Source organism: Meleagris gallopavo, chromosome 16 (assembly GCF_905368555.1).
Source record: "Meleagris gallopavo chromosome 16, MGAL_WU_HG_1.1, whole genome shotgun sequence".
In the NCBI taxonomy this organism is placed as follows: domain Eukaryota; kingdom Metazoa; phylum Chordata; class Aves; order Galliformes; family Phasianidae; genus Meleagris; species Meleagris gallopavo.
The window spans coordinates 8,755,378-8,768,449 of NC_139419.1; the positions used below are offsets into that span (position 1 = coordinate 8,755,378).

Consider the following 13,072-nt stretch of genomic DNA (forward strand, 5'->3'; position numbering starts at 1 on the left):
CGGATGAATTTAATGTGCCAGGTGGGGCCTGGATATGAGCATTTGCTTCTTTTATGCTTTTTAATCTTTATGAAATTAATGCAATTAATCATAAGGAAATAATTTCTCTTAGTTTACCATAGTATCCCCATAGTTGGGATGCTGATCGTTCCTAGCCCCGGTTGTTCTTTCTGCAGCACACACTCGGAGCTGCAGTGCTGGGGACGCCGATCTGCGTGCAGATCTGCCTGCGGCCAGGACGGTGCCCATAGCGAAACGGGACAGCCCGATTCTGGCCGTAAGACAGCGACGTGCGTCAGCAGTGCCACGTTAGAGGTGACTCCTTGAACGCTGCTGCGAAGGGTCTGTCGCGGACCTGTTCCCGCACCTCCCAGAAGCGCAGAAGACGGCGCCGGCCGGGCTAGCTGCGGTACGCGGCTGAGCGCCTCAGTTCTGAGCCCTTCGGCTCGCGGCCCCGCAGGCCTGAGGCGCGCTCTGCGCGCGCGCCTGAACTTGATCAGGGCGAGGCGGGCTTCCGACCTCACGTGAGCGCCGCGCACGCGCACGGCTAGCGCGCACGGCCCCGGCCGCGCGCGGAGCGGCGGGAAGGTCGGCGCCACGCGAGGCGCGTGCGCGGCTCTGCGCCGCGAGGGCGGGCGGGGCCTCGGCGGCGGGGTGGGGCCGGGCCGGCCGGGGTTTGGAGCCCGCGGCGGAGCGGCTGCGCCCGGGTCCGCGGGATGCCGGGTCTGGTGGTGTTCGGGAGGCGCTGGGCCATCGGCAGCGACGACTTCGTCCTTCCGGGGGCCTTCGAGCTGTTCCTCAGGCTGCTGTGGTGAGGGCCGGCCCGTCCCGCGGCGCCGCGCGCCCGGCGGTTTCCCTCACGGCGCCGCGGTGCATCGCCGCGGTTGTGTGAGCGGCAGCTCGGTGCTCCGGGCCTGCTGGGCGCTCCGGGCCGCCGCCGTTCGCTTCTCTCGTATCGCGGAGCGGCGCAGGTCGGTTTCTGCACCGGTCGGTGCCGCGGGTCCCGGCTGTTCTCCCGCCCACGTCCGTTGTCTCGCTTCCCGCAGGTGGGTCGGCATCCTGGCGCTGTACGCCGTGCACAAGGGGCGGTTCGGCTGCCCGGGAGGAGCGCTCCTGCACGGCTACCTGCTGGTGCTGCTGGCCCTGCTGGCTGCCATCATCTGCACGCTGTCCGCCCTCGTGTACGTCAGCATGCAAGGTACGAGGTTCGGGCTGACCCGGGGCTCTGCGCGTTGGAATTGGTGCGCGTTCTGTTATTCTGGAGTTGCCACGTGTAGAAATGTTCGTTTTGCGCTTTAAAAATGCCAGGAAATCATTATCTTTTACTTTTTTCCTGTTGAAGCATCTCATACCGAAGCAATCTGAAATCTGCACGTGGTCTCTGCAATAACGCGGGAAACTTTGCAGTTTCTAGTATATTGGTTCTCACAACACGCTGTAGTTAGAACAGTATTTAAATTATTTAGGTGGAAAGAAGCATGAAGAGAAACTGACAGAGCTGAGGTGTGAATGATAACGTTCAACTTGAATCTCACTGCTGGTTCTCCTACAGTTTCCAGAGCAGTGGAAGGAAGTATTAGCCACGTTATGCTGGCTTTAGGTATCAGAGTTCAGGTGGTGGAGTGATAAATGTTGATAGCACGGAGAAAAGAGCCTTCCTTATTCAGTGTAAAAGTGAAATTATAAGACCATTATAAAGTGGAATAATGCTGAGTCTGAATCTCCAGTGGAATTAATAGTGAAATGTTCTGGATTGTGGTTATAATGTGTGGGGTTTGGAGGCAGTGGTTCTTGCACCAGCACTTGGAAGTCATCGTTTCCAGACACCACAGTTTTCATCTGATTGTGCACATGCAAGCAACTGTGCTGCTGCAGGGCAGTGTACAAAACGGGAGTGGGAATAACAACTGTTGGATCTGGGATTCTTCTGACAGCTTTGTTACTGGAGGTGAAGTGCAGCTTTGCAGCTGGAGAATAGTTTCAGAAGTCATTTTCATTCTGTTTTTTAAATGTTTACAAATTCTGCTGCCTACACATGAGTACACACACGCTGCCTGTGTTATCTTGTCATCAGCAAACTGGTTTAAGAAGCTGAGCCAGCCAAAAATTAATTCTTTTTTTATTGCCTAAGAGTGCTACAAGGAAAAGGTTATTATTACCTAACAATATAGAAAATAGTCTAAGAAATACTTGGTCTACAACTGGTCCTATATTCACATTCTTATTATGTGAATATATTTATTTTTTAGTGTCTGGAATGAGGGAGCAGAGCCTCATTGCGTGTGGCTCACCAAAGGAGTACCTCAGATTTCAATATTCAGCCAAATAAAAGCTACGCAGAGTCATAATAGAAGCATTACCACATAACCGCCAGTGCTAGCATCTTTGGCTCTGGTGGATACAGCACTTCTGCCTCACATTCACTGCAGAACTGTCTCTGACCAGAGGGTGATTTTTAAGTATTAGAGGAGTAGGTGGTAAGAGTCCTCTAAACTGTTGTTTTTATTTTCTCAGCTTCATTGATAGCTTTTGCTTACTTGGGAATCATTTATATTTTCAGTTAAGCTTCTTATTTTCCATAGAGCTCAGAAAGTTCATATATTTATTTGTGTAGGATTTTACATACCTGAGATACATTCATAAACCATTTGTTTTAAATTCTCATTATTTCAGGAACAATTTCTAATCCAGGCCCAAGAAAGTCACTTCCCAAGCTACTTTATACTCGCCTACTTCTCTACTTGCCTGAGTTTATCTGGGCCGTTGTAGGAGCTGTGTGGGTGTCAGACAGCAGCGTGCGCTGCGAGAGCACTGTGATAAATGTCATCCTTGGGACAGTTGTTGCAAGGTAAGGTGCCCCACCCTCTGCCACACACACACAGATCTGAGCTTGGTAGTGCACGTGAGAGAACGTTATGCTTACATTTGCTCTGCATGTGTCCAGCAAAGGCATTTCCAGCTTTGCTGTTGCTAATAAATTATTTTGGTTTCTTTTAGAAGAGTTTTCTTTGTGTAGGCTTGATAACAAAACGTGCACCATTATGTCAGTAACAGATAATGTTCTATGATGTTTCATGTCTTACTTTGCTTTCTGTCTCTCAAGACCTGCAGTTGTCTTCTCTCACACGCGTGTCAGAAATGCCTGGTTTCAGCCTGCTTCCTTCTGTTTTGCAGCTGGGTTATCATCGTCTTTACCATCATCGGAGTGCTAATTGTCTTTGATCCACTTGGGGGGAAAAAGACATTTTACCTCACTGATGGTTTAGATCGGAACTTGGAAAGCAGCCAGTCGGGGCAGCTGCTGTACAATGTGAAGAACACTGCTACCAGAGTCTGGGAGAAAAGAATCAGGTTGATGTGCTGCTGTATTGTGCAGGACGATGACCATCGAGTGGCTTTTACAAGCATTGCAGAGCTCTTCCGCGCCTACTTCTCAGTAAGATGAGAAGCTTTTTTTGTTTTTTTTCTTGACTAATTCTGAGTTTCCAGATGTTGCAAAATGCGTAACTGTTCAGCCAGAGGTCTCTGCTTGAAATCAGGTTCTGAATACGCTAACTTGAAACTTAAAGATGAGTCTTGTAACAAAACATTCAGTGCGTACAGTGGGGAGAAGAAGGTGGTTAGGTGCTGGTGCAGCCATCTTCTCTCATCCGCACTGTCTCCAAGGTAAATGCAATTAGATACACTGAAAAAAATATATTGCCATGTGTGTATTCTTATGAGATAGCTCTGATGTGGTGAGTTGTGGGATAGCTTTAGGAGCTCCTTCATCTCTTTGTACAGGACACAGATCTGGTGCCGAGTGACATAGCAGCTGGTTTGATTCTGCTCCATCAAGAGCAAGATAAAATGGAAAGCTGCCCAAAAGAGCCAGAAGAAGTCCTCTGTCACTCTCCATCATCTCCTGTGGTAAGATGGGGCTGTGTTAGCATCTGGTGCAGCTACTGTAGGAGATGGTGGCAGAGCAAATTGAAATGAAGTTCTTTGTGCAGATATTTGGATTTTGTTTGCTTTTACAAAATTAAACGCCAGAGTAAAATTTTTTTATTTGAATTGTTAATAAGTACAGTGAAAATGAAAATACTGTGATGTGTCTGCAGTCAATATTTTTCAAGGGTACCTAATTTATGTCCTAATGATATTTAACTGGAAAAGAGGTGTTAGCCATCTCTGCTCTTTGCACGTACCTGTTCTCGACATGTATTCACTGATACGAGCAGTGCTTCTGTTCCATGAAATGTATCAGTAAGGGGAGTTAAGCACAAAAAGGAATAATTTCAGACAGTTGGTCATTTTTGAAGAGATGTGAGAGAAAATGAATAGAAGAATATATTTAGTAGTGTTTGTGAAGAACTGAAAAGCTGGCTTCTAGCACTGTTTGCCTAATCTATGTTTGGTACATATATCCAGACAAAATAAGATGTAAACAGTCATTTTTTTTACATACTTAGAGGTGATGGGTTACGGTTTGCTAATTGATTTTTCTGTGCTAGAACACCTTTATATATTGTTCTGTCTTCTTTTGGCCTGTGTTACACACAAGTGTAATTCCACTTCAAATCATTCTATCAGATTCCTTTTGAACCTGGGCAGTGTGGAGTCATTCTTAAAATACCTCTGTTGGGGATATCTGCTACAGACTCTTTAGCCATTCCTTTGAGCTTATCAGTATGTAAGTATTGGAAGAATATAATTTAATGAGAGATCTTCAAGATTATTGAGCTCTGTAGCTACAGAAATGCTGTTTTCCTGGAATAGAAGTGGCTGCCTTTATTTTCTTTTAAATCCTGAGGTTTTCTGTTTAGACAGTGCCTTAATTTTCAGTAGTTTGTGTTTGGGCTTTATTCCGGGGTTGCTTAATACACCTTTCTTTCTCTCCCTCCTTCGTGTTCTTTCCCCGTGTCCTTGGAGGCTGATGATTTGGATATTGAACTGGAGAATGCTGCTCACTACATGCTGTTTGCTGCAGCTGCCTATGGCTGGCCCTACTACATATACACCAACCCATTCACTGCGCTCTGCAAGCTCAACAGTGACTGGTAGGTTGAATCAGGAGCTTAAAAACACACAGCTGCTTCTTAATTCACTCTTGTTTGCAGAAATGAACTGTCTTCAATAGCACTAGTTTTGTGACATTAAATTATATTACTCATGGGCATAGATAAGCTTCCATAAATTAAGTGGAGGCAAAATGGCAGCATGTCTTCACACTCAGAAACAGGTCAGCCTTTGTTGCTTAAGAATGGTTTGTGATTGAGATAAAATTCAGTTAGCAAAATGACAAAGGAATTGGTGGTGATTGGAGTTAAACCAAAGAATTGGAATTAAGTAATGTTTTACAGTGAGGCTTTATTGAGCTCCCTTTTGGGCAGATACATGTGGAAATAAGTGTATCAACTGTTTTCCCGCTCTGAAGAGGAATTAGGAAAAGTAACCTGTAACTCCAGCATCCATTTCTTTCTGTTTGCCCTCTTACTTAAAGTCTGTCACAGTCAGTGTTGAAGTGTAAAGCTGTGTGCCATTGCTGTGTATTTAAGTGACCTCGGAGATTTGTGGCTCTAACTACAACTCTCTTAATAATTAACATTAAATCATTTAACCTTCTGAAATATAAGTGACTTGGAAATCACGTAATACAGTGCATAAAACATTAGATAAGCCTGCTGTAGAGAATTTGTTTTAAATGTACTTTTTGCTTGTTTCTATTTTTTGTCACTGGAGTTCAGTTTTAATTCTTTTCTTACTGGCTTGTTTGCAGTGGTGATGGTCCTGTAGCAAAGGTGTGTTCCTAGTCCTGTGAGTGGAAATGTGGCATGCTGCTCAGGCAGGGATAGCACTTCATACATACTAATAGTAGTGCTGGGGGGAGAAGATGGAGGGGATTAGAGGAGCTTTTGATTCCTGGCAGAAATCGTTGTGCAAATGTAATTGAGTTTGATTCCTGAAAGGAAACTTAAAAAATTTAGACGTGAAAGCTTTTCTCTTCTGTTTGTTAGTTGCAGAAGTAGACCAGAAGATTCTGATATAACTGGAAGTGATCGTCGTAACTTTCACTTTGGATCCATTCTAAGAATAACAGGACTGCAGTACAGAGACTTCATTCATATCAGTTTTCACAACAAGGTAAGCAATCTAGACAGGCATTGAGCAAGAAAGCCTTAGTGATGATAGGGGAGCTGTTAGGTCACAGCTTGAACTGTGATTGAGCACCTGGGGAAGGGCTGTGGCTGCCCAGGGAGCGCAGGGGATTGTTTGCACCTGTGTTCCCCGGGTGATCAGAGAGGGTAGAGCCCCTGCAGGCTTAGATAAGGGCTGGGCATTGAGGAGAGGGCATCTCTCGGACTTAGGCTGCTTCCTGGGGATGGGTGCTGCGTAGCCAGAGATCCCCTTCACCAGCTGGGTGAGTTTGGTTCTTGTATATGGCTATCAGCCTACCTGCACGTACTTTACCTGGTATTGCCAAGAACATGCCAGAAGCAGTTTTGCTGCTTTGTGAGCAGAACTGTGATTGAGTCAGTGAAAGAGGAAGGTGAAGTTTCTAGATTGCCTTCAGCATTTATAAAACGGAAAATACAAAGACAAGTGAAAACAGGCCCTGAAACATATTTTTCAGCTCTGATTTTTTTTTTTTCCATTCTTAAAGAACAACCACACAGCCATTGACGTAAATCTCAGCATTGCTATAAGGGCACTTATAATAACTTAATAGTTCAGCTTCTGTCCACAGTGCAAGAAATTCAGTAGGAGGGCTTTCAGAAAGTGAGAACAAATACTTAGATTTCTGAGAAGCTGATGTCTTTACTGAATATATTTTTTCCTCTGCAGATCTATGAGATTCCATTTTTTGTTGCTTTGGATCACAAAAAAGAAGCTATTGTGGTTGCAGTGAGGGGAACATTGTCTTTTGAGGTATTGTCTTTCTGATGTGTGCAATTGGCTTTATAGATATGGGTGAACTCATGGTATCTAGAGGAAAAGGTGTTTCACAGGTGCACTTAAAAACAACTTGTGGGTATGAGTCCCTTCAGGCTCATAAGCTGTAAGCCCTCCTGTCCTTGGATGAACATTATTCGCTTTGCTTCTGGAATAGAGTGTGGGGGGAAGATAGTGGTAATTCTTTGGTACTGTGACTTGTGTACTTGTAACGTGTTTGCAGCTTGGAAATAGTTGCTGAAATCATAACTCTGATTGTTGTGTGTGTTTGTTTGGGTGGTGTTTTATGGTCGGCTGTATTTTGCTGCTTACAGCCTTGGTGATTTTACCTGTGAGAATGTGAACTGTAGAATAAAGTTGGAAAAGACCACTAAGATCATTTCGTCCAACTGTCCACCTACACCAATATTGCCCACTCTAAGCCACATCCCTATGTACCACATCCACCCTTTTCTTAAACACCTCCAGGGACTGAGGCCACTTCCCTGGGCAGCCTGTGCCCGTTTCTGACTGCTCTTTCTGAGAAGAATTCTTCCTAATACCCAATATCTGACAAGTAGTAGAACACGAGCCATGAGACCTCGCAGAGAGGTCTGATTAAAGCTGTCTTGTTTGCAGGACATTCTCACTGATCTGTCAGCAGACTGTGAAGACCTGACCCTGGAAGATGTTCTGGAGAATGGCTTTGTGCATAAGGTGTGTGCAGGCAGTGATTGTTCAGAATTCATTTCATGCAATAAAAAACTAACTTAATTCTTGGGATCCCTTAAACTGGATGAGTATTCTTATGACATAGATTGCACAAATTATCTCAGTGGCTTGGTTGTTGCATCACGTACATCCTGGCAGTTTGTGCACCTGTTGTCTGACTTCATGTCCTTACTAAATAGTAGGAAGGCTTTCTAACCATTTTGTACAAGACAACTTGGTTATGGTATGCTCTGTCAGGAGCATGCTAAAAGAGGAGGTTGGTTTTCAAGAAGAGTTGTTCTGTGTCGGTGTTGATTTTAATTACACATCTATCACTCTTCAGATTAGATAATACCTTTGTCTTCTAACTTAAATTGTTGTCTTGCAGGGAATAACTCAGGCTGCAAATTACATCTATCAAAAGCTAATAAATGATGGAATTTTAAACCAGGCTTTCACAATTGCTCCAGTAAGTCACCTTCCAGTGATTTGGTTTGTCAGAGAAGTTGTGCATCTTTTTCTGTGTTTCAGTCTTGTCTTTCTGTCTGTAGGAATACAAACTTGTGATAGTTGGTCACAGTTTGGGTGGTGGAACAGCTTCTGTATTGGCAATCATGCTCAGGAACTCCTTCCCAACATTAAAATGTTATGCCTTTTCTCCCCCAGGAGGACTTCTGAGGTGAGAATGAGACTTCTGTTACTTGATTCTCTAAGTGTAAAAAAACTTGGTGACAGTTGACAGATATGATGGCTGCTCTGAAAGTAATGCCTCGGATTTTATTATGTTGGCCCACGATGTTGGAAGTGGGTGTTGGTGGGATGGCAGCAGAGGTTGAACCTTCCCACCAACATCCCATTGCATGTTGTTGCCGTGTGACAGACAGCAGCGGAGGGGCACTCTGACACAACGGCATCTGACATGGAAGGGTGGATGAAGCAACGGGGTGGCATTGAATTCCTCCATGTGGAAAAAGTGGCACCCATGGATATTCAGCAACACTTGCTGAATGTTTATGGAGACCAAGCGGTGGATGCAGCACAGTGAGGTGCTGGTGGTGCATTTCAGCAGTAGTGACAGTGGGTCACCTCCACTGGTGTGGATTTTTATGAGCACAGTATGCAGGCTGTTGTTTGTCACAGGTAAAAATGCACAGCTGATAGTGGTTGAAAATGTTGAAAAGTAGCATTTGGTAGCTGCAAGTTTGCTTTCTCCAATAGTGTTATGTGCCATGTAGTTTCCATGGAAGTAAATAGGAGGTGTTACTTTTGGAGCACCCTATGTATGCTAAATAATTTTTGCTTGACTGTATTGTTTGTTTATACATTCTCCAATAGAATTGGATTTGCTCCACCTGGAGTTACAGTTGGGTTCCTTAGGGAATGTGTAAATGCTTCAGAACTAAATGGCAAACCTGACCAGGCTGCCTCAGCCAGAGAAACAGCTACACACAGTGAGAAGCAGCATGGCTCTGTCCCCTGGAGGCCTGCTGCAGAACTGACTGCAAGAGCTGCAGTTGTTCCTGCTACATACCTGTATTATTACTGAATGGTAATGATCACAGTAAAACTGAATTGTGTATCTGAAGCTTGTCGTTTCTTTCAGCAAAACACTTGCAGAGTACTCTAAACGCTTCATTGTTTCGATCATTCTTGGAAAGGATCTTGTTGCAAGGTGAGATGGAAATGTTTTTAAATGTTTTGGTTTTTTTTTTAATTTATTTATAAGTTAGAAGAGCCTCCTATTTCATGAAATCTGAGTTCTGTATGTGTTTGAACAGGTTAAGCATGCCCAACATGGAGGACTTAAAGAGAAGAATAGTGAGAATTGTGGCAAACTGCAACAGACCCAAGGTAACTAAATGCAGTTCGTGGTTAGAAGTCAGTGGAATTCTTTGCTGAGTTAAGCCCTGGCTTTAATGCATTCACATATGGAGTATGGTTTTTTTGCTTTTAATGATGGGAGTTGCATGGATTTTTGGAACACCTTGGTTTTAAAGATTGTAAGCAGCCACCTCTTATTACCTGCAGTTAAATCTGTAGTCCCCACAGGATTTCATTGTAGTCCCTGGAATAAGAGTCATGCAGAGAGTCTGGATGACATTGCAGATGGCAGCAGACAGTTATAAGTTGTAGGTGCAAGAAAGTTAAATCTGTACAATATAATCCACAGAACAATTCACCTGGATAATGTTTTCCTTAGCGTTCCTATTGGATTGGGTTCAGTATTGGTGAAATAATGTGCTGCTGTCGGGAAAATTCAATAAGCAGATATTATCAAACAAAGCTTTTGACGAATGTGTGCATAAGGCATTTTTAATCTCTTATTTGTAGTTTCAGGTGAAGTGTGTGCAAAGCACACAACTAGAATAAGTCACTTGAAAAGGACTCTGCTTCAGTTCAGCTGTTTTTCTTTCTGAATTCAGTACCAGATTTTGTTGCGTGGCTGTTGGTACGAAGTATTTGGAGGAGATCCAGACAACTTCCCAACTGAGCTGGATGGAAGGAACGACGATGCCCTGACGCAGCCCCTTCTAGCCGAGGAAAGCTTGATGGTCCATCGGTCACCTTCATACAACGCCCTCGATGGAGAGTCGCACTTAAATTCACCACCACAGTACCCTCGTCTGTATCTTCCTGGAAAGATTATCCATATTGTAGAAGAATCCAGCTCTAGGAGGTAAGTAGAATCGTAAATACAACTATCCTGTCTTCCTAAAATCTATTTCAAGCTGCTTCTCGCTTTCAGAGTATGTTTCTAGTTCTGCTTCTCATCTCCATCCCCAGTGCACTGATTACTACAAATTGTCCAGTTTTTGTGGTGTGTTTGGTTTTTTTCTTTCCTTCTTCTGCACCTCCCTTTCTGCAACTCTGTTTGTCTGTGTGTGCCCATGCTAGTGTGAAGATGCTAGGCTTAGCTCTGGCATGCTGCAGCTCATGCACAGACAGCACTGCTGATGCTGCTGTCTTACATTCTGGTAGTGGTGAAGCTGACAGCAGGGCCATGTAGGTGCTGCCTGTAGTACTTGCCCAGCTGGGCTGTGGAGGTCCCTTTGCACCATTTGCCTCTAGATTCCTGCCCCTTGCTTGCTACAAGCTTGAAGTGCTGGAGGGGTGTGAAGTCTGGTTGTGTTGAGGAGAAGGGTGTTGTGTTGGTGTTTTGTTTTGTGGGGGTTTTGGTAGTGTTTGTTTGTTCTTTAATACAAGGCTACCTGTAATACCCCTCAGGGTAGACAAATACATTGCGCCATCCTTTGTTTCATTCACAAATAGAAATAAGAGCATCTGTAAAGCACAAGATCATCTACAGAGAGGAAAAAAGATCTCTTGATTTCTAACAGATAGTAAAAGAAAGATGGAAAGAGAGAATTATTTTTTTTCCTTCCCATTCAGTAGATAAATAAGTATTTTATTTAAGCTTGACATTGTCTTTAGCATTTAAAGATTGGAATACTGGTTTTAGAAATTAGACTCTTCAGCACTTGAGACCTTGAAGGTTTTCTTAACGGCTGCTATTCTATTGTACTTTAGTGAATTCACTTTTCTCCATTTACTCCAAAGCACAGCAGTTAATGTTTTGTTTTTCTTAATTAGACTGCCACAGAAAACCCTCCATTCCATCATGTACTGTTCTTTAAAACAAAAATCCTACACGTGGTACACGCAGCATTACAACTAGTGTCCAGCCTCCTCCTGCTAGCACTGTGATGTTACTCTGAGATGAATTGCAATGTTTGTCCTCCCCCTTGCTCAGGCAGCATCCTCTGCTTTGTGAGCAGGGTTATGGAAACCATATAGTTTGGTGTAGCTCTGCCCTGGGGAGGCTTTCAGTGGCAGCATTTCCATCTGCCTGCTGAGGGGCAGCAGGATGGCTCCTGGGAAGCCACCTTCCCCACTTCCCTGACTGCGGTGGCTCCATGTTGTATGGAGTCTTTGTGTTTGTGTTTTTTAGGTTGTGCTCTTCAGACATTAAATATTCTGCAAACTGGTCAAATGAAACAGTCTTCAGCAGCATTTTAATTAGTCCCAAGATGATAACAGACCACATGCCCGATGTTGTGCTCAACGCTCTCAACAGTTTGTCTCAAGAACATAGATCTTGTATTTCTTGTCAAACAAAATAATTGAACAGAGTGTGGTACGTAGCTCAGAAGAGAGAATTGCTTTAAAAAAAAATGAAAAATGCAGCTTTGAGGTATTCAGGATACATTCTACTTTCATAGAGTGGATTCCAGTACTTTTCTCATCTTGTGTGTAACAAACAAGGTTTTGGTGCCCTTGTCTCTGCAGTGATCTCAAGCAACATTATGATGGGTGAAGCGCATGCTCTGCACTGATGCTGAAGCTTGAGCTTTTCCAAAAGTGGAACAGTATACAACTGCTAGCCAAGCTGCTGCAAGCTGTCACCAGAGAGCTGAGCCTTCAACTGAACACTTGACTGAGGTGAGGCCAGCTTGTCAGTGCAGAGCCCTGGGGGGCAGGTTAAAAAAAGAATGCAGTTCTGCCTCCAAGTCACTTTGTTTCACTGCTCACGGGTGTCCTGCACCCTGCTGCTGCGGAGCACGGGCTGCCTCTAAAGGTGCTGTAATGAAAGCAGTGTGCAGTACACAAGTTGGCTGCAGCTGAGCGGCAGGAGGAGGTGAGTGAGGAACTGCCTGCAGTCAGGGACAGCCTGGCACGTGGGTGTACGAAGGCAGGCCCTACCATTGTCTCATATTTCTGTTTTGTTTTTAATCAGGCAGTTCTGGTTGCACTGTTTTATCTTTAAGGGTGTGTGGCATCCCTGATGGAGGTGGTGGGAGTCATGTGTAAGTTCTGCTTGGGTTTACATGTGCAATATTCTTAATCTACCTGGCTTTTGTATTTGTTGGCCCACAGGACTACTTTTTATTAATTTTAAACTGAACCAAGACTTTAACTATTTAATGAGGAAAAACAATTGTTCATGCTTCACCTTCATCATGGTAGTCACTAGTTCTAATGAAAACAGCAATTTGTAATTCTGCAAAAAATATATATATTTGTACAGTGAAACTGGTTTTAAGAGAGTGTGGCTTGTTTCTAGTGTGTAAGTACTTGAACAACTTTTTGTTTAAGTCAAGAGCATTTCTTTCTTACTAAAAGACATTGCAAGAAATAAGTAACCGTAGACATGGTTAAGAACAGCTGTGTGGTGATCTTGCTGTGATAGTTAATGAGGAAGGAAAAATAAAACACGCTCTAAAGAACTTGTTTCCTTCTCTTCCGAGTCTTCTGGGCACGAGACAAAAAGTAATGGTTGATAGCTGGTTGTGCAGTGAGCTGAGTTCCCCCTGCTGGGGCAGGGCTGCTGCTTCCTTCCTTGCTGAGCTGCAGCACCCACAGGCACGAAGGTGCATGACTACATGTAAACGTAAATGGCTGAACTCCAAGAGTGTTAACTGCTCACTGGAGTGGAGCCACCCTTTTACAA

General features: G+C 44.1%; 1 protein-coding gene across 4 annotated transcripts; it reads left to right on the forward strand.

Annotated features, from left to right (window-relative positions):
* The first annotated feature begins 218 nt into the window (after positions 1-218).
* DAGLB (diacylglycerol lipase beta) lies at positions 219-12,848 on the forward strand. 4 transcript variants are annotated; one of them, XM_085237584.1, is made up of 16 exons: positions 592-811; positions 1,047-1,198; positions 2,674-2,848; positions 3,175-3,436; positions 3,784-3,909; positions 4,912-5,039; positions 5,997-6,123; positions 6,826-6,909; positions 7,552-7,629; positions 8,012-8,092; positions 8,175-8,302; positions 9,227-9,295; positions 9,402-9,474; positions 10,047-10,300; positions 11,573-11,758; positions 11,911-12,848. In XM_085237584.1, exons 1-15 carry the CDS (start codon positions 717-719, stop codon positions 11,742-11,744), a joined length of 2,004 nt encoding a protein of 667 aa, XP_085093710.1. In that variant the 5' UTR covers positions 592-716; the 3' UTR covers positions 11,745-11,758; positions 11,911-12,848. The 4 variants fall into 4 exon arrangements, with proteins under 4 accessions (XP_085093712.1, XP_085093711.1, XP_085093710.1 ...); XM_085237586.1 differs by lacking the exon at positions 592-811 and adding an exon at positions 219-409 and having other exon boundaries at positions 11,573-12,848; XM_085237585.1 differs by lacking the exon at positions 11,573-11,758 and having other exon boundaries at positions 590-811.
* Positions 12,849-13,072: the final 224 nt, after the last annotated feature.